The 21,375-nt window shown below is 31.4% G+C and overlaps 1 protein-coding gene across 1 annotated transcript; it reads left to right on the forward strand.

Annotated features, from left to right (window-relative positions):
• The first annotated feature begins 10,223 nt into the window (after window positions 1-10,223).
• Window positions 10,224-15,609, forward strand: LOC114403720 (3-hydroxy-3-methylglutaryl-coenzyme A reductase 1-like). Its single transcript, XM_028366838.1, has 4 exons — window positions 10,224-11,487; window positions 12,599-12,780; window positions 14,252-14,598; window positions 14,905-15,609. The coding sequence occupies exons 1-4, from the start codon at window positions 10,436-10,438 to the stop codon at window positions 15,148-15,150; spliced, it is 1,827 nt and encodes a 608-aa protein (XP_028222639.1). The 5' UTR covers window positions 10,224-10,435; the 3' UTR covers window positions 15,151-15,609.
• Window positions 15,610-21,375: the final 5,766 nt, after the last annotated feature.

The raw sequence follows: 21,375 nt of genomic DNA on the forward strand, positions 1-21,375 counted from the left end.
CGATTACCATCCATGTGTAATTGATTACATAGTGTAAAGTTTAAATTCAAATTTGTAATGGCTGTTGTAAATCATTTTTTACCACTAGTAATCGATTACATCCTCTGGTAATCGATTACCAGAGAGTAAATCGCTTGAAAAAGTCTTTTTAACTTAAATTTCTTGGCCAAACCTTTTGCTATTTCAATTTGGAATTCCCTTCCTAAAATACTAGAGATCTTCTTGATGTTGTATCTTGTATTCTTGGATTGTTGTCTTGAATTAAACTAGAGAAGCACATTTTCATAAGACATCAAATCATCATGATCATATGGCATCATCAAAACATCAAATGCAAAGTATTTGCTTCTACAATCTCAAAGTCTTTGCTTCTACATTACCAAATACTGTAATCGATTACAACGCATCCCTACCCCTATATATTCAAAATTCAAAATCAGAAATCTGCAACTTCTCATTTTCTCACGAACCCTCGTTCCCAATTCTTGTTTCTGTCATATCTCACTCACTTCTTGTCCAAATCACTCCCCACAAAGCCCAAACTTCATCTTTTTTCATTCTCTTTCACTTGAACCGATTGAAATTTCAAATAACTCCTTCAAATGGCAGAACCATCAAAGAAGTGCAAGGGATCTTCGAGTCGAAGCCAACGGCACTCCGAGGCTCAGGAAACGCAGATTCCCTCCTCCATTTCCTCTTCCTTGTTGTTCTCATCAGAAGAACAACGGATATGGTACACAAACCTTTTCTCCTCTCATTCCATTATTGATCCTAATTTCATAGACATGGATTTCTTTTCCAATGAGAGTTTTGAATGCATTTAGGCATTTCAAAACTCAAATCTCATTCCTTTCATGTCTTTAAAATTGTCTGTTTATTCTGAATTAGTTAAAGCTTTCTATTCTAACCTCGAAATTCAAGAAAGCACTTTGATTTTTGAGGTTTATGGGATAAAAATGGTCATTGACCAATCCCTATTTTATGACTTGACCCAATTATCTAGTGAGGGTGTACCATTTGAAGGTGCATTGAATGATGATTGGAAATTTGATTTCTCTGTGCATGATGCCCACCGGTTGGTTTGCACCAATCAAGCGGATATAACTGAAAGGCTTATTGCCGGATCATTGGCTTTTGAAAGCCGCATCCTTCACTATCTCATTGTGCGTATTTTACCTCCAAGATCTTCAAACCTTGCACAAGTTTCTGAAGAAGATCTTATTGTTATGTGAGCTTTTCATACCGGCCGAAAAATTGATTGGACACACTTAATCCGATATCGCATGCATAAGGCATTCCGATTAAATGCTCATTTTCCATATCCACACCTAGTCAATCTTTTCCTTCAACACTTTAACATCCCTCTTGATTCTGAACCTTATGTTCCAATCAAGAGATCCTTCTTGATCGGTGCTGCTGTAATTGCATCTTTTGGTTACCGCAAAGAGCATGATGACTCTTGGGTAAAAAAGGGTGCTTATCCCATTGATGATGAAGGACACTTACCAGTTGGAGAGGATTCCTCTCTCCTTCAAAGAATTTTGGATAGGTTTGATGGTCTTCAAACCTATGTTGGTGAAAGGTTTGATGCTTTGGAACTACAAGTGGACATGCGATTCGACAAGATGGACTCAAGGATCACCAAGGTTGAAGGAGATGTCACTTACATCTGCACATGCTTTGATCTACCACCACCACCATCATCTTAGATTTTATTATTTTTAATATTATTAATATTTTGATTTCAAGTCGTGTATTTGGCTATTTTATTATGACATTTGAACACTTAGTATTTCTTTTAATATTTGCTTAGTATGACTGAACATGATATGGATTGTGATATATGACTATGTGGTTTGCATTTCAATTTGGTTTATTCATGTTTTTGTTTCATGATTGGTTTAAAATCTTCTTCATCATCTGAATCTTCTTCTTCGTTTTCTTCTTGCACTGATGATGAGGCTTTAAGGGCTATACTTCTCTTCTTTTTGTCATTTTCTTCATTTTGATTAAGGTGTTGTAGTTCCATCTCATGTTCTTGCAATTTTCCAAATAGAGTAGCAAGAGACATGGAAGATAGATCTTTAATTTCAGAAATAGCAGTTACCTTGGGCTGCCATTCCCTACTTAAACATCTTAAAACTTTGTTGATTAAATCTTCATTAGGAAAGATTTTTCCTAAAGAGGCAAGGTGGTTTACTATATGTGTAAATCTTTTCTGCATACTATGGATATTTTCATTAGGGTTCATCCTAAATAATTCATATTCATGGGTAAGGGTATTGACTCTAGACCTTTTAACATCAGTGGTTCCTTCATGTGTTAGTTGGAGAGTATCCCACATCTCCTTGGCATTTGTACAATTTGACACTCTAAAATACTCATTTATCCCTAGGGCTGAAGTAATAATGTTTTTGGCTTTGAGATCATATTTGATTCTTCTTCTATCTTCTTCTGTCCACTTATCTCTAGGTTTTTGTGTTGTAGTACTTGTGCTTACATCTACTACAGTGGGTATGTGTGGTCCTATTTCTATTGATTCCCAAATATTTAGATCTATGGCTTCAATAAAAATCTGCATACGGGTTTTCCAATAATGGTAACCCTCACCATTGAAAATGTGTAGTCTATGTATGGAATTTCCTTCAGGAAACAAAGGGTTTGAAGAGGCCATGAATCTTGAAGTGGTTAGACTTTCTACAAGATACCTGCTCTGATACCACTTGTTGGATCAAGTGGCCTCAGAATAATTAAGAAGGGGTTGAATTAATTATTCCTAAACCTTTACTAATTAAAAATTTACTCTTCTAAGGCTTTTACTATGTTGTTAAGTGAATAAAGAGTAGAATAGAAACTTAACCAAAAGTAAAAGCGGAAATTAAAATGCACAGTGGAAATTAAAAGAGTAGGGAAGAAGGAGATAAACACACAAGAGTTTTTATACTGGTTCGGCAACAACCCGTGCCTACATCCAGTCCCCAAGCGACTTGCGATCCTTGAGATTTCTTTTCCAACCATATAAAAATCCTTTTACAAGCAAAGATCCACAAGGGATGTACCCTCCCTTGTTCTCTTTGAACAACCTAGTGGATGTACCCTCCACTAGAACTGATCCACAAGAGATGTACCATTTCTTGTTCTCAGTCAAACCCAAGTAGATGTACCCTCTACTTGTACCACAAAGGATGTACCCTCTAATGTGTTAAGACAAAGATCTCAGGCGGTTAAACCTTTGAAACTTTGTGAAAGGGGATACAAAAGAATTCTCAGGCAGTTAGTCCTTTGAAATCTTTTGTATATGGGAAAGGCAAGAATCAAAAGAATTCTCAGACTGTTTCGTTTTGAATTCTTTGACAAGTGAGAAGGGAGACACAAAAGAATTCAATCGGTTAGTCCTTTGTTCTTTTGGAAAAGGGAGAAGAGAGACACAAAAAGAATTCAGGCGGTTAGTCCTTGGCGAATTTTTTTTGGCAAAGGGAGAAGGGAGTGAAAAGGATGAATAGCACAAGTTTTCAAGGTTTAGAAAACCAGAAAACTTTGGAAAGCTTTTGGCAAAAGGAAGAAGAAGTTCAAAGATACTCAGAAATCAATGTGGAAAAAATTTCTTGTGTAAAGAATGAATTGGAAAAGATAGATGTATATATTGATTGATTTTAAATGCAAAACAAAGCATTGCTTTTATAGACTCTTCATGTCTGGTCAAGAGAACCATTAGAAGAGTTATGACTTTTAGAAAAACTTAAAACCAATTTGAAAAAGTCAAAAACCATTTTAAGAGTTACATCTTTTGATTTGTTCAGAAACTATCACTGGTAATCGATTACCAAATCAGTGTAATCGATTACACAAAGCTTTTTTGTGAAAGGATGTGACTCTTCACATTTGAATTTGAATTTCAATGTTCAAACACACTGGTAATCGATTACCAAAACATTGTAATCGATTACAACTTTTTGAAATCAATTGGAACGTTCTAAATTCAGTTGAAAGCTTTTTGAAAACCATTTTGCTACTGGTAATCGATTACAATAATCTGGTAATCGATTACCAAAGAGTAAAAACTCTTTGGTAAACAGGTTTTGAGAAAAAACCATGTGCTACTCAGTTTTTGAAAAAACTTTTTCATACTTATCTTGATTAATTCTTCTCTTGATTCTTGAATCTTGAGTCTTGAATCTTGATCTTGATTCTTAGAAGCTTGAACCTTGAATCTTGATTCTTGATTCTTGAAATCAAATTTCCTCTTGAACCTTGAAGTGTTCTTGATTCAATCTTGAACATCTTGAACTCATTCTTTGATTCTTGAAATCATCATCTTTGTTATCATGAATTGTTCTTGATCTTTGAGCTTTTTGTCATCACCTTTGTTATCATCAAAACTTCTTTGAATCAATCTTGATACATCATGAAGCTTGCTTCTACACATTGGAGGGTACATCCTTTATGATACAAGTAGAGGGTACATCTACTTGGGTTGTTGTAACTGAGAACAAGAGAGGGTACATCTCTTGTGGATCAATTCAAGTGGAGGGTACATCTCTTGTGGATCAGTTCAAGTGGAGGGTACATCCACTTGGTTGTTCAAAGAGAACAAGGGAGGGTACATCCCTTGTGGATCTTTGCTTGTAAAGGTTTTTACAAGGTTGAAAGAAATCTCAAGGACCGCAGGTTGCTTGGGGACTGGATGTAAGCACGGGTTGTTGCCGAACTAGTATAAAATTCTTGTGTTTGTCGTCTTCTTTCCTACACTCTTTAATTTCCCCTGTGCACTTTTAATTATCGCTTTTACTTTTGGTTAAGTTTCAATTACTGTTCTTTACTTTCTTAACTTTGTAGTAAAATCCTAATTAAATCTAGTAACATTAAGAATGATAGATTTTTAATTAGTCAAGGCAAATTAATAATTAATTCAACCCCCCCCCCCTTCTTAATTATTCCGAGGCCACTTGATCCAACACGTACTACATTTTGTTACTTTAAATTATCTTTCGTTAGTTAGACAAACCCATGATATTTCAATTAAATTTGTAAAGGCAAATAACACAAGAAGAGGGATTGAATTGTGTTTTTAGAAATTTAAACTTTTCTTAAAACATATATAAGTTATTGTCTGAATGGGTTTTGATAAAACAAATAGAGTAAAAGGGTATATCAAACGATGGGAAAACAAATATAAGACCTAAAAAAAAGGCAAACCCTTTGTTAGTTAAACACTAAGGAAAGCAGTAAACAAGAACACACAAGGATATATAATGGTTCGTCTCAACCACCGAGACTACGTCCAACTCTTGTCAACCCATCAAGTTTTCATTGACTTTAACAAAAGTTATAAGTATTTTTCACTATCACTTCTGGCTCTTAAAAAGACAAGCTCTACCCCACGTTTGACTTAAACCCAGTATTCTTTGTCCTACCAAGCCACGGGTGGCTCTAAACAAATCAACAAGATTTGTTGTTTAAGTTTGCACATTGCCTAAGATTTGATCATCTTATGGACGAATATTTCACTAGACACTTTAGTCTTTTCTCTCAAGGTTTGCAAGGTGTTTTAAGAGCTTGGTATCTATACAGAAAGTTTTATAAGAAAGAAGGAATGAATATTCAACGCATGTTGATTCATTTTTTTTTTGTATCTTCAAAGCTTCTTCTATTTATAGCCTTCATCTTCAAGTACTTATTGTTTCTTAACAGACGGATTCTTCACTCTGGTTCTTCGTCTGAAGACTCGTGGCTATTGGAGCATATAAATACATGTCACTTCTTCATCCAAAGTTCATGCCGATAGGTTGGCGTGAAACGTACTTCAACAGAAAGTCATTTCTTTCATTAGAGCAGGTCTGCTTAGTAGAGCACGCCTTTTGATGAAAATCATCACTTTTAGACTATGGATTTCATTTATTCTTCATAGGATTTCGACAAATCCTAGAAGAATATTTTTTACAAGAGAGAATCTCAAACACAGAGTATTGAATGAATGTCTTAAATAAACTACTTAATGATATGTTACATTGTTTTAGATGGATGTATCGTGTGAAACATCGGTCCCAAAAGTACAAATCGTGATGTGATAGCACATCAAACACAACCTTGGTCATGCTAGAATAAGGTTAATGTCGAAGTTGCAGAAACACAACCGTGTAAGAGGTTTACCATGCATATCATATAAAAATGATTTGGTTTGTGAGACATGTCAAAAGAAAAAACAAGTTAAAAATTGTTTTTTTGATAAAAACATTGTTTTCACCTCTAAAGTTGTTACATATTCACTACTTAAAAATGACTTTTTTTTAAATTGTTTGTATGATCATTAAAAAAAAGTCACGTTATAAAAAATCATGACTTTTTTAAATCGGTTTGTAACCGTTCTAATTGTTTTTATGATGACGGTCCTAAAAAATTGTCATTTTAGATTTGTTTGTTTAGATAATAATTTTAAAAAGTCATTTTTGGAATGATTTCTTTTGACTATCTATCTAAAAGGTTAACTTTTTAGATCGATTATAAAATAACCAATCTAAAAAAGTTATTTTTTTATAAAAAATAATAACATTGAAATTTTCAATTGAATCAGCTTTAATTTCTAAGCAGAATAATTACTATTTGTACTCATTGAACGTTAATACACAACATAACTAACAAGCTGATCACAACCTAATATATTTTCTTTACATATAAAAACAATGTACTTATTGAGCTTTAATAAACATTCTAAAACAAACTCCCATAAGTCTAAACTGCATAAGAGTAGGATAAGTAGAAATCTTTGAGAGATTCCTTTCTAGATATTCCGAGCCCATTTGGTTGGCCAAGTGTTAGAAATTAAGACTGGTGGCGAAAAATTCATGCTCCTTTTGTAGCAGTCATATCCATTTTCCTATTAATATTATTTATGCAATTAAAAGCTACTAAGTACATAATTAGGATGTAAAGAATGTGTATATAGAGAGAGAGATGAATATAATTACCCAAGTAACAAGTTCGCAATTAAATTAGATGATTTATGAATCTGTACGAAATCTGAACCTGTATGAAAATATTTTTTTGATGCGACCTGTATGAAAATATAAAACAACTACAATACATATAAGGACACAAATATAAAAGTTTGAATTATGACATGACATAAATATAAAACATGCAGGTCTTGATTTCCAAGTAAATGCTTATTCCCATTAATACAAAAACACACTGCTCAAATGGGTTAGAAAATTATGAAGGACTAGACTTACAGAACTTCAATAATTTTAAATATGACAAAGAAGTAAGCAATATTTTTTAAAAGAAATTAGCAAATTAATGGAAAAAATCTGCACAACAATCATATTTTCCTATAATTAGACCACAATCATATTTTTAACCTGGGGTATCCGTCCCCTTGTGTTTTAAGTAGCAGAAATTGATCCTTCAAGCAAATAAAGAGTTGAATTAAAACCATTTGACAAGGATCACAAATTATAGCACTAGATGCTGCTAACTTCATTAGCTGTTTATAAAGAATTCTTTGAAAATTTAAATCAGGTATTCTTATTACATTATTTTTTATCTAATATAATATTTTTCTTTTAAAAAAACTATAATATTTCAATTTTCATTTTATTTCTTTGTTTTTTAATTTGTGTAACCTTTAACATTAATTTGTGGTTTTAAATTGACAAGAAAATGCAACACCAAATTGAAACTTAAACATATATTTGTTATCTATAACGAAGATTTTCATTTTGTTACAATTCAAAATATAGTTCATCTAATACTGTATAAATTCATATATATATATATATATATATATATATATATATTATTGAATTAGTTTTATCTTTATTTTCTTTGATAAGATGTTTGTGAAAAATAATTGAAGAAGTACATATATGTTTCATCAATTTAGATACATTTATAACACTTTACAACAAAAATTGTTTTGTTAGTCGTAACACCTGTCATTTTATTTTTATTAATTTGAATTATTTTTTTTACTTATTATATGTTAAAAAAAATAAGGCTTAGTTATCAATTTTGTTTCTAAATTATTTTAAATTGTTTAATTTGGTCTTCAAATTTTTAAGAAGTTCAATTTGATCCTCAAGTTCTTAAAATGAGTCAATTAATCTCCAAATTTTTAAAAGACCCTGCTCCTCAAATTCTTAAAAGTGTTTTAATTTGATCCTCAATTTTTTTAAAACTTCAGGACCAAATTAAATCATTTAAAATAATTTGGGAACCAAATTGATTCATATTTTTTAAAAACTTGAGAATCAGATTGTACCTCTTAAAAATTTTAGGTCTAAATTGAATATTTTAAAATTTTGAATACCAAATTAAATAGTTTAAAATAAATTGGGGAGGAAATTGATAATTAAGCCAACAAATAATTCAATAAAAAAACTTGATTTTTTTTAAACTTCAGTCTAAAATTTAAGAATTTATTATATATACTGAGTCAACTAGTGACTTAGTGGGTTGATCTTTGACCCAATGACTCAGTATCTCAGTCAAGTCAATGATCAAGTCTGATAACTATGGTTGAATCTATTTCTTAATAATAAAAAAGGATAAATATTCATTTTCTTCCTTGAATTTGTAAGGCACTAATTATTAGGTCCTCAAAGATGAAAAATTTAAATTTTGTTCTTGAATTTGCAAAAAGTGTGATAAATTAGTACTACCTAATTTTTTCGATAACTCAAATAGTTGTGCCTATGTGACACTTCCAATGATGATGTGACAACTGACGATATTTTAATCCTTGAACTTAATCAATTATTAACATTTTGGTATGTAAACTTAACTATGTATTGTCATTTTGATCACTGAAATCACTTTTAATTTTTTAATTAAGTCTCACACTACATATAAATTATTAACATAGTGATAATAAATGACATTTTTTTAATTCACCAAAAAATATTTTTTTATCATGATAACAATTATTTAAGGTGATGACAATTAAATGAAAATAATTGTCAAGTATAGAATAAAAAATATTATATTTTATATTTGAAATCACAATTAATTTATTTATTATATTTTATTAAGTTAAAATTTCTAACAAATAATATTATAATAGTGACAAACAACAGTATAACTGAATTTAAAATAAATAAACATGTAAAAGTTAAATTATTTTTTCATAAGAATCAAATTAAAAGACATATATTATTTAAATATATAGATAAATACTAACAAGATAATTTATTTTTAAAGGTTAGTATATTTATTTGACCAAAATTTAAGACAAAATTCAAAACAAAATGTAAGAAAATGATTATAACACTTTTTATTTTTCTTCCTTTTGTGATTTATTTTTTTAATTGTCTTTTCATCATTAACATTATTTCATAAAATTAATTAATCTAACATTCTACACATATTAATAGCATATATGATAATAACTTGATTATGATAGAAGACAGTGTTAAGTCAAAAAGACATGAGTCTTAAGACGAATCAAGGTCGGTAATTATTTTAATTAGATATAAATAAATACAAATGATAAAAGTTAAAATTTTATAGAATCTTATTAGCAATGTTCTAAATTTAACATTTATTATTGTGATGCAATCACTCTTAATTAGTTTCATATTTGTGGTAAAATAATTTAAATGACAAAACTGTGGAAAGAATAAAAGTGAGACAATATAATAATATCTATACTAATAATTTCATGCAATATAAAACTTACCGTAAGTTTACTTAAACTTAAAAATAAAAGTGACTTTAAAACAAGTACTTTTTATATAAACACTTTTTTAAGAAACAAATATGAATTGCTTCTTAAAATAAGCATAAAAGTATTTTTTTAAGCATAAGTAGTTTAAACAAACACACTCAAAAATAAATAAAAATGTTTATTTTAATAAATAAGTTTAAACAAATTGATCCAATTAAAAATTTAAAAATAGACCAAAATAATAATACTATTAAATCTAAAAGTTAAAATGTCACTAATTGGTTAAGTTTAAAAATTAAAAGATCAACAAATTATTAATTTTATAGACCAAATAAAAAATTCAATTTTTTGACATGTCAGGTGAATGACACGTGACACAACCATCAGATGCTGTAAAAAAAAAAAACTAATGATAAAACTAATTTTTCATACTTTTACAGATTTAAAAATAAAATTTTTATTTTTCAGTTTTGATATACTTAATTGTCCGTACCAACAAATTCAATGGATATTTATCCAAAATAATAAAAAAAAAACAGTTGAATGCCTTTTTTGCTTTTTCTTTCATTTGGAAGAGGAAGTAGGGTCGAGAGGCACGAAACGAAAATCCTGTGCGAAAGGAGAGACTCATCACTTGTCCCGCCTTCCCATACTCACTCTCTGTGGATCACCAAGTTAACTCATTCACACAATTCTTTCTTTCTCTCACTATAAAACATTTGTCCTCAAACTTCGCTGCCATACTCACCTCTCTCTCCACCACCACCCACCATGGAGCTCCGCCGCCGCTCCTCCGCCGCGGCCAAAGCCTCCGACGCCCTCCCCCTCCCTCTCCACGTCACCAACGCCTTCTTCTTCACCCTTTTCTTCTCCCTCGCCTACTACCTCCTCCAGCGGTGGCGCGACAAGATCCGCTCCTCCTCCCCTCTCCACCTCCTCTCCCTCTCCGACATCGCCGCCATCTTCGCCCTCCTCGCCTCCGTCATCTACCTCCTTGGCTTCTTCGGCATCCACTTCGTCCAGTCCTTCGTTGCACGTCCCGCCGACGAAGAACCATCCCAATGCGCCTCCATTGACAGAGCCGACGAGGATATCGCCAACTCCATCATAGAAGGAGACGCACAGCCTTCTCCCTTGTGCAGGGTCGACAATGATATGAAGGGAAAGAAAGTCATACAGCGTCCTTTCGAATGTACCAAACCAATTCTTACCGAACTGATTTCGTCCATTGACAGAGTGGACAGTGATAATATCATTGCCGACCCTGTCATTAACGGAAAAGAAGCCGTGCAACCTTCTTTCCAATGTACGAAACCAATTCTCACCAAACTGATTTCGTCCGACGATGATATCATCATTGTCGACTCTGTCATAAACGGGACCGTCCCATCGTATTCTCTCGAATCGTGCCTGGGGGATTCCCGCCGGGCGGCAGCGATCCGGCGGGAGGTGGTGCAGAGAGAAACGGGGCGGTCGCTGGCGGGTCTACCCCTGGAGGATTTTGATTACGATGCAATTCTGGGGCAGTGCTGCGAGATGCCGGTGGGGTACGTGCAGCTTCCGGTGGGGGTGGCGGGGCCGCTGCTGCTGGACGGGGCGGAGTACACGGTGCCGATGGCGACGACGGAGGGGTGCCTCGTGGCGAGTACAAACAGAGGGTGCAAGGCGATTTACGCGTCCGGTGGGGCGAGCAGTGTGGTGTTCAGAGATGGGATGAGTAGAGCGCCGGTTGTGAGATTCGCGACCGTGACTAGGGCTGCGGAGTTGATGTTCTATTTGGAAGATCCTCTCAATTTTGATACCTTGGCGGTCGTTTTCAACAGGTCATTTTCCTAGTTTACTTCTACGATGGCTTTTGGATTGGTGGAGAAAAGGGGATTGTTGCTTTTAATGTTTTTTCTTAAACCATCTCTAATGTGGGTTAAAAGACACTATCTTGTTTAAGTGAGTTTCTTATATGATTAATAATCAGTTGTTTAATTTTATTTTTACTAATTAAACAATCATTTTTTTAATTATAAAATTTAATGTGGTTCAAATTAAATATTTATTCTAATAAATTTAATATTAGAATAAATTTTTATATAAATTTTTTAAATCTATACGACATTACAGAGGTCCCAAATTTTAGATAAACAATTATGCAAAGCATTGTACGTAAATGATCTTATTTGTTTATTTATTTATGATCTTGCTAATTAGTTACCTAAATGAGAAGTAAAAGGGAATTAATTTCATAAGTGGAATGATTCAACTTGATCCTAATAGTCAAAATTTAAAATGTTTTTGGAGTAATGGTTTACTTGGTGATGCATTTGATGTTGATGCATTTTTCAGATACAAGTTTCTTTTTCATTTTTTTCTCGTTTTGGTGGATGGGTTGAGAAATTTATTGTTCCAAATTGGTCTCATTCTTGTTGTGTGTGTTAATTGTTGCCATGCTATGTTTAATGTTGATGGATTTATCTTAGTCAGGAACAAATTTCTGTATTTCCCTTTTTCTTTTTTGTACTTTGAATTATCAATAACGTGGTTGTTGTTATTTGAAAGTTGGATTTATGCATTTTTCATTTTATTTGGCGAGTTTCCATACTGCAGTTGAATGATTTTCTGGTCTGGGAAACTATTTTTGGTTTATGGGTTGAGAATTTTATTGCTGTCAATTTGTTTCTCTCTCTGTCTCTTTAAAACTTCTGTATCTTGATTTATGTCATTGCATCCCATGTGTTTGTTGAGTTTCGCTACGGCTGTAGTTCTTTGAAAAATTTGGATTTATTTCTTTAAATTGGGAAAGAATAAAAAGGAATAAAAAGCTAGAATCTGGATTTTTTAATTGTGCAAGGCAGAACCAATTTATTGCAGTTTTTACAATTTATGTTTGCAGGAGATTTCAATTTGTTCTAAAAATGATGATGTTTGTTTTTGGTGCTACAGGTCAAGTAGATTTGGCAGGCTTCAAAGCATTAAGTGCTCTATTGCAGGGAAGAATGTTTATATTAGATTTACCTGTAGCACAGGTGACGCCATGGGGATGAACATGGTTTCCAAAGGGGTCCAGAATGTTCTTGATTTCCTTCAAAGTGATTTCCCTGATATGGATGTTATTGGCATCTCTGGTAAATTTTTATGTCCTTTATCACTTTAGTGGGGCTCCAATAGTTCATTAATCAACTTGCATTAATGCCAAAGATATATGTCTGTCAGATGCTGATAAATAATTTTGTATATACTGTAGAAGATCTTTTTGTGTGTCTCCCTTTGATTTTACACTTCTTTTACATGAAAGTGGTCCTCCAATGCACCAAATTTATTTTCTTATTTATTTCGATCGGCAATAGCTTTGAAATTATTATATATATATATATATTTGTTTTTAAGATTATATTATTGTTGGTATATAGGGAGTCTAACTTAATTAGTTAAACAAATTATATGAGTATGATAAATCTTTTAATATCATGTTTAATTGTTAAGGATAAAAAAATTATACATTGTTTGTATGTTTTCAATTATTTGAATGACTGGCCTGTGTTATGCAAGGTTGTTATTCCACGTACCCATGTAGAATTTGTTTGGATTGTAGTTTGAGCTTGATTTTGTTTGCTCTGTCTTCATGTCGAAATCTGATAAGTCTTCATTTACTTTCTAGTTAGCTGATTTTCAGTAGTTCATTTTATATGTAATATATAATGTTATTTGTTAGAAAAGTTCAATTATTTCTATTTATTTTTATCTGTTTCATATACACATAATTAAAAAATATACCTAAAATTAAATAGGGCTATTTATTCCAATTTTGTGTTGACAGAACAATTTCCTAGTTAGAGTAGCCGCAATGAATCTGGTTGTTGTTTAACTTGTGAACCATGGATATGAACTGTCAATTTGATGTAAGATGTTGGAACTGTCACGTCACTCTCAGACAATATCACCTATTTATATCAATATCACGTTGGAAGGATTCCTCTGTGTAATCACTATTCTTTTCTCCATTAAATATTTGTCGGTGAAATTTAATATTTTTTTTTATTTTCGTTCAGTAATTTTTTTTATTTTTAGTTATTATAAAATATATTTTTATTTTTTATTCTTAAAATTATTTAAATAATACTCTTGAATAAAAAAAGTATTATCTAAAATATTTTAAAAATAAAAAACAAAATAAAAACAATTTTTTATGAGAAAAATAAATAAATTATATCAAACAAAAATATATTTAAGCCTTCTTTTCTTTCATGAAGTCAAATTCAGATAGGTATTAGGTTTTCCCCTTTGCTTGCATTTGTTGAATGCCTCATGAACCAAGGATCACCGTTCAAAATCCCATTTCAGAAATTACACTGTTAAATAAATGTCATGTACTGAATAATAAAAGTTAACTGAGAATTAAAAGTAACTTTCAATTATAATGATTCCTTTTTTAAAAGTGTATATATATGGAAGTAGACCCTTTGAATAAATCTTTGTTGTTTTGATGCCTATTTTACATACAAGCTGGGATGCTGAAATTATATTTGCTGGGAAATTTGACTTGAAATGTGATGATTAATTGACCAATATGTATTGAATATTGATTCAATTCTTCAGGAAATTACTGTTCAGACAAGAAACCTGCTGCAGTAAATTGGATTGAGGGACGTGGGAAGTCAGTGGTTTGTGAAGCAATTATCAAAGATGATGTGGTGAAGAAGGTGCTGAAGACCAGTGTGGCTGCTTTGGTAGAGCTTAACATGCTCAAAAACCTTGCTGGTTCTGCTGTTGCTGGTGCTCTTGGTGGATTCAATGCTCATGCCAGCAACATTGTTTCTGCCATTTTTATAGCCACTGGTCAAGATCCAGCTCAGAATGTGGAGAGTTCTCATTGCATAACCATGATGGAAGCCGTGAATGATGGCAGAGACCTTCACATCTCAGTGACCATGCCTTCCATAGAGGTGATTTAGCACCCTGATAGATTTTTAGGTTTTACCTAAGGTCCTGTGCGGATAAAATAAAATGCATTGACTTTTTCTATAAGTTATAATCAACTTACGCAACTTAACTTTTGGAGAAATTAAATAAAAAGAGCTTCTAGAAAGAGTTAAGTGCGTAAGTTAATTTTAACTTATGTTAGAAGCTCAATTCATTTTACGTTCTCATTTTCTTCTATAAATACTTACAGAGATGTTTATCTAAACAGAGAACTTGGTTAATTTTCTAGTTCAATTGCTAAGCTTGTGTAACAATTGTGGTTCTCTCAGGTTGGTACAGTGGGGGGTGGAACACAACTACCATCTCAATCTGCTTGCTTGAATCTGCTCGGCGTAAAGGGTGCGAGCAAGGATTCACCGGGATCGAACTCGAGACTTTTGGCCACCATTGTTGCTGGATCTGTTCTAGCAGGGGAGCTGTCACTGATGTCTGCTATAGCTGCAGGGCAGCTAGTGAAGAGCCACATGAAATATAACAGATCAAGCAAAGATATGTCTAAAGTGTCATCATCCTGAGAAGGAAGGAGCATGTGGTTCCAGCCTTACTTGATGCCAAAAGCAGAGAAAAGCGTCGTTTTGATGGGTCAGGAATTTTGAGAGGGAAAAGGAAGACATCACTTTGCTGGCACCCCATGTGAGGTTTTTTGGCTTGTATTGATTGATGTCTGGGAATGTATCATTAGTTGTAATGTGCAAAAGCAGAGGTCTTCTTTATTGGTGACCCCCCTCTGGACCATTCATTCATTATACAAGTTTGGTAGCATAGATGGTGATCCATTGGTTGGATCTTAAGGTTCTCCGAAGCCTGAGATATTTTTTATGGGTTGTATTATAAATTCTAGGCTTAATTATTATTTCTCATTCAATTTGTGGTATGTATTTTTTTAGTTCTTAAGATTTAAAATTGTTTTTTTTTTCTGAGCTTTGATAAATTATTATATGTAGTGTCTGATATGATAAATTGACACTTTGATTTGTAGTTGTCATAAATTAATTTTTATTTTTTAATTATTTGAATTTACATTTTAAAACTATTACAAAATACTGAAAAATCATCACAAAATACTAAAAATCATTATAAAGTATTAATTTAAATTTCAAGGACACCCCAAATTTAGGAACTAAAACAATAATTAAAAAATTTAGAAACTAAAACAATAATTAAAAACCCGAATTCTTTAGTACTTGTTCAGCATATGTACCATTTTCTCTAACACTTTTGTTCCTTTGTAGTCTAGAACCAATGAATTAAATTGGACCATCATCTCACCATGTGTTCCATATGATTTCCCAATTTTTTGGTGGATCTTACAGATATTGTACTCTTGTTTTCTATGCTTATTTTGATTTTTGCAGAAGCATTAATAATGGTTTTTATTTAGCATGCTTCATAAGTCTTTCTTTTTGTCCTTGGAATCATCTCATCTGCCTACCCTATTGCTGGCTGACATCGTGTTTCATTAACGCATTGTTTATTTGAGCATATATATATATATATATATATATATATATATATATATATATATATATATATATATATATATTTTACTTATCTTTCCATTAACAAATCTTACTTGATAAGCATCTCTCCACAAAGATGCCTTGGCCTAGGCATGTCTAGTACTTTTTGTGTTGTAGATTTGTTGGTTTCACAGTGTGAATAATGTCTTACTAAGTATAATTGAGGAAAATCTCATTCCTTTCAATGGTCATAAAACGGATGACTTTAGCATTAGGAAATACCAGCATAATACTAAAATCATTTTTGACACCTTTTATGTCATTGGCATTAAAATTCAACATATGACTTGGTGATGAAGTACTTAAGTGGAAGCTTAAGAGTTAATTATCTTAAATTCTTAAATTACTTGCAAGATCTCTTACCATGTGTTTAGATATGGGATTTAAAAATTTCTAGGAAATTCAAATACACATTTTGATTGTCTTGATTTAAATTCCTTTCATTTTGTAAATATTTTGTTTGGATGAGGCAATTCAATTTCTTGTATTTTAATTTCCTTATTTGGATAAAGTAATTCAATTTTAATGAAATTCAAATTTTCATTTTTAAATATTTATTTAAAAATTAAAATTTCAATATTGAAAGAAAATAAATATGAGTCATTTTTTAAATAGTTAAATATTCAAAATAAATTTAATGCTATACAATATTTAATAATCAATTTTTTAATATTTAATAATTAAATAATCAAAATAATTTTAATGCTAAATAATTTTGAATCTTACACAATATTCTAGTAGTAACACACAAAAAAACTTGGATTAAATAATACTGCAAAATTAAAGATGAATGATGTGTAATTCCTTATTCTTGTTAAAAAAATTCAATTACCTAGTCTCGCAATAATTTTAAAAAACATATTAAAATTAAACAATTACGTAATTTAAAGACAATTATCTCCTACAAAATTCAAATATTTAAATTAATGATATAAGATGGAGGAATCTACACAAGAGGTTATGATCGGAGGGTAAGGCAAGATCCATGAGTCATCAAGATTCACCAGACGTCATCATCATTATAAATTTCAAGTATTAAAAATATAATTATTTAGTGAAATTAATAGAATAATTTATGCTGATTGTAAAATTTTAATTGGTATGCCAACATGGACAAGGTTGAAAAAGCCCATTTACTCTATTTTATGACTAGTGGGCTTATTCACTTAAATAATATATATTTGGTTAAAATTAATACTTTTTAAATTGAATTAAAAACAATACTATATCCTCCTAGTATTTTATAAAGTAAGAATTAAAAAATACATAAAAAAGGAATCTTGAAAACACAATGCTTTCAATTCATTCTAGATTTAATAAATAGGAAGATTTGTAAGATAATGTTACTGAAAGATTTAATATTACTCTTTAAATCCATAGTTTATGAAACTGCTTACATCTTGTGGCACAATTAAACTTTTCTTCCACACACTATCTAGTTATCAAGAATGCTCAAGACTTGGGGAAGCTGCTGCTGGAAAATCCTATGATGAACCTGTTAATTCAAAGTTTTTGTTGTCTTCACTCTTCAGCATTCTTGTCATTGTCCCGAATGCATAATGTGATGCTTCGAGAGAAAATGTCCTCTTGAAAAATTCATATGAAGCAAAGAACAATGATCCTTGAGACATGTACATAATCAACCTTGAAATCAATCCCCTGATGATAGACATACAAAGCAAATCAAAAGACAAATATCAATGTGCAATTCACATTTGAATAGAGATTTCAAGACAGAATGTATAACAATTGCTCCTATAAAATATTTTCTTCTGATCTAAATGATAAAGGCAAGATTTAGACAATAATATCTGTATAGGCCTTTCAATCCTTCACTCTTACTAATTTTGTAAAGGGCATAGAGCACACTATCATATTGATTTGTAGACCTAGGAATCTGCAATGCACTCACTTCCATCAGAACCATGAATTAAGTAAACTGGCATACTTCAACAAAAAAAAGAGGATAAAATATGTATTGTATTCTTTAAAATAACATTTGAAAATAACATACTGAAATTATAATATGATTGAGGATAACAAGATAAACGATATTAAACGTCATAGTTTAATAAAGAAAAGTTTTAGAAACCTAGTGTTAAGAAAGGTTGTCTTCAACATCTAATTAGATGGTTGCACCAGTAGTAGCAATAAGAATTTATACAATTGAAGGGCATGATAATTAAATACATGTGTCTGTAATCTAGTCTTGATCACATCAAAAGGAGTCGTGAATAAAGCAGCCATAGATCCAGCTAATCCTCCACACACTGCCTACAGAAATTTGTAAAATCATCCCAATTACATTCATTGCAATGAGACAAAAAAATGATGGTTAAGAGCAAGGAACAAACATTAACTCACAGTCTGAAACGTGTTGGGTTGAATACTAGATGGCATCACTTGCTTCAAGCTTTCATATGTGTAAAACTATAGTTGGTCACAACAAACAACATTAAATAAAACCTTAGTTTTTGAAGAACTTAGAAAGGCAATCATAGAAGACTAGTCTAAGTAATATTAATAGGGGGATTGAGAAGAAAACAACAATAATCAAAACAAGCTTGCTCTCAGAGTAAGAAATTAAAATCCTCATGGGAATCATGAATCTTTAGTAGCAGGGTCAAACTTTGCATGCAACAAGGAAAATGATGAATTTTCTACATGACTGCATGAGGGATTGTTGGACACACTACCAAAAACTCGTGCAACCCCCCTAGTGATGACAAAATCTGTCTGTATCAGCTACTAATAAATATGCATTCAATATTAAAACACCTACTGACCTTGATAATTGAATGTGGAACATTCCGGAATAGTACAGATCCCCAATGTCTGGTTTTACAAACTCAAGGACATGGGAAAAACAAGAAAGCAAACCCCAACAACTCATTCCAGGAAGAAAAAGCAACCTTCACCAGCCTCAACCCCAAAAGCATCAAAAGCAAAGCAACCACACCAATACAATCTCATAAAGTCTTACTATTTCACAAGGGAGCTTACCCCAAATGATAGAATCTACTCCTCATCAACACCAAAAAATAACCAAAATGCCAAATACACCAGTTCCCTTGAACCCCCCCAGAAAATCATGCAGTTCGAGAAATTCAAACAGATTTGTTTCTCTATTTCTATTTGATGCATATTCACAAACATATGGTGCTCACAACCTATCTCAACTCCAAACCGATCCAATTCCACACCCACCAACATATCAAAATCATTGAAACAAAATAAATGAAATAAAAAAATGAAACATAAATCTATAAAATCAAGCGACCCTTGTAGCTACAAAAATGAAACCAAAATCAAACAAACATAAACTTGAGAAAAGAAAAAAAACAGAGATGAGCGAGCAAGAGAGAAACCTACTAGTGAGAGGAAGAAAAGCTACAGAGAGGTGGTAGCTTGTGACGCTACTCAGAGGGAAAGAGAGAGCTACGCGTGTGCGCTGAGAGGGAGAGAGAGCTGGTGATGTGCTGAGAGGGAGAGAGCGCTATGGAGAGTGTGTTTCTAAAGATTGAGGAATTTTAATTCCTTTATTTTTTGTGAGAATTTAAAATTCTATCAAGTTAGTAGATTAAAATGCTTTACAAACATGATAACATTTTACTTACTTTTAAAATGTCCTATCCAAACAAATTACATTATAGGAAGACATTTTAATATCCTGTTGAAATACTTTACCTTGTTTAATTTCTCTATCCAAACACATAGTTAATATTCAATACATTGGTCATTTTGATTTCATCATCAATTAGCCTTGGTTAACACATGTTGAAGAATATTCCTATGTTGAAGAATATTCTAAGTCCAAAACGTGATGCCTTAGTTGATTTACAAAATATTGTATTAATGAGTAATTATGGTGTTAATTAGGATGGTTTAGGTGCTAATGACAAACTAAGTCTAGGCTTGTCCTTCTAATCTAGAATTAGTGTGATTAAATTATAGATTAGTGATTCTAAACACGGTTAGACACTACTGGAAAAAGATGATTCTAACCGTCTTTGTAGCCAACAATTGTGGAAAGTAAAAAACTTTCTACGACGGTTCTTAAAAAACCGTTTTAAAAAAGTTATACATTCTAAGATTATTATAAGGAAAATAACCGTCTTGAAATAACTACTTTTTAAAATGATTTGTCAAATAATCGTCTTAGAATATAATTTTTTTATAAAAAAATAAATTTAGTATTCTAAGACGATTTTTCTAAAAATCGTCTTAGAATATTTTTTTATATAAAATAAATTAAAAATCTAAACAACATATTCATTTGTTTCTTTTTACTTCATAAATTATTTTATAAAACAATTTACTTTAAAACTATAATTAATTCATTATAAGACATTATAATTAAGATATAGATATAGAACAACATGAACTAATAAAATTGAATTTCAATAACAAAGAACACATTTGACTATATCTTAATTGTTATTTTCATTTATTAGTTAACATAACATAATTGTTGACATAAAACAAAAAATATTGACAGAAGTATAATAAACCATAAGCCGAATAGTTAAAGGAAAAATACAGGACATAAATATAAAGATAATAAGTTCACATTATTCAAAATACTATTGCCATAAAGATAATAAAAAGGAAAGAGGGTATAATAAAATGACACTAGGATTCTCACATGTGTTGCTTCCAACACTCTACACGATATAGCTTCCCATCCCTTACACCATTTTTAATCCATGTTTTTTTTCTTTCCCTGAAGCTTTAGAAAATATATCTTGATATATAGATATGACACAATAGTAACAAACACAGAAGCTGCAACAAAAGTCCAAATGAAAGATACAAAATCCATTAGTAGTTCAAATTTAAATGTTTGTCAAATTTACATGGGTAATGCAGTTCAAATTTGAACCGTAGGTAATCTAATTGCAGTTAATTAGTAGTTCATAATTGTTATTGTTTTCAAAAATTGAAATTAAAGAGTATGTAACTACACAGTACATTAATATCAGTTTAAAAGTAAAATGAATCAAATAACAACTTTAGTATGCAGTGTAATATAAATAAATGTATTATGTAGAATTTATTCAAGTAGATCGAGCAACTTGGAAGAAAACATAAGAAATTTAAATTCCTTCAAGAATATCTACGTAATTTTACTTTATTTTTGTTCTTTTCTCATAATATGGATTTCTTTAATTATGCCGCATGAAACAAATTCTAATAAACTACCCTTTTCAATAAACTGCT

The sequence above is a fragment of the Glycine soja genome, chromosome 20, assembly GCF_004193775.1.
Source record: "Glycine soja cultivar W05 chromosome 20, ASM419377v2, whole genome shotgun sequence".
NCBI classification, from domain to species: Eukaryota; Viridiplantae; Streptophyta; class Magnoliopsida; order Fabales; family Fabaceae; genus Glycine; species Glycine soja.

Excerpts from the sequence above, each read along its gene's own strand:
- LOC114403720 (XM_028366838.1), top strand. The coding sequence starts at position 10,436 with ATGGAGCTCCGCCGCCGCTCCTCCGCCGCGGCCAAAGCCTCCGACGCC. Across the intron at positions 11,488-12,598 it reads TTGGCGGTCGTTTTCAACAG|GTCAAGTAGATTTGGCAGGC; the intron begins GTCATTTTCCTA and ends TTGGTGCTACAG. Across the intron at positions 14,599-14,904 it reads TGACCATGCCTTCCATAGAG|GTTGGTACAGTGGGGGGTGG; the intron begins GTGATTTAGCAC and ends TGGTTCTCTCAG.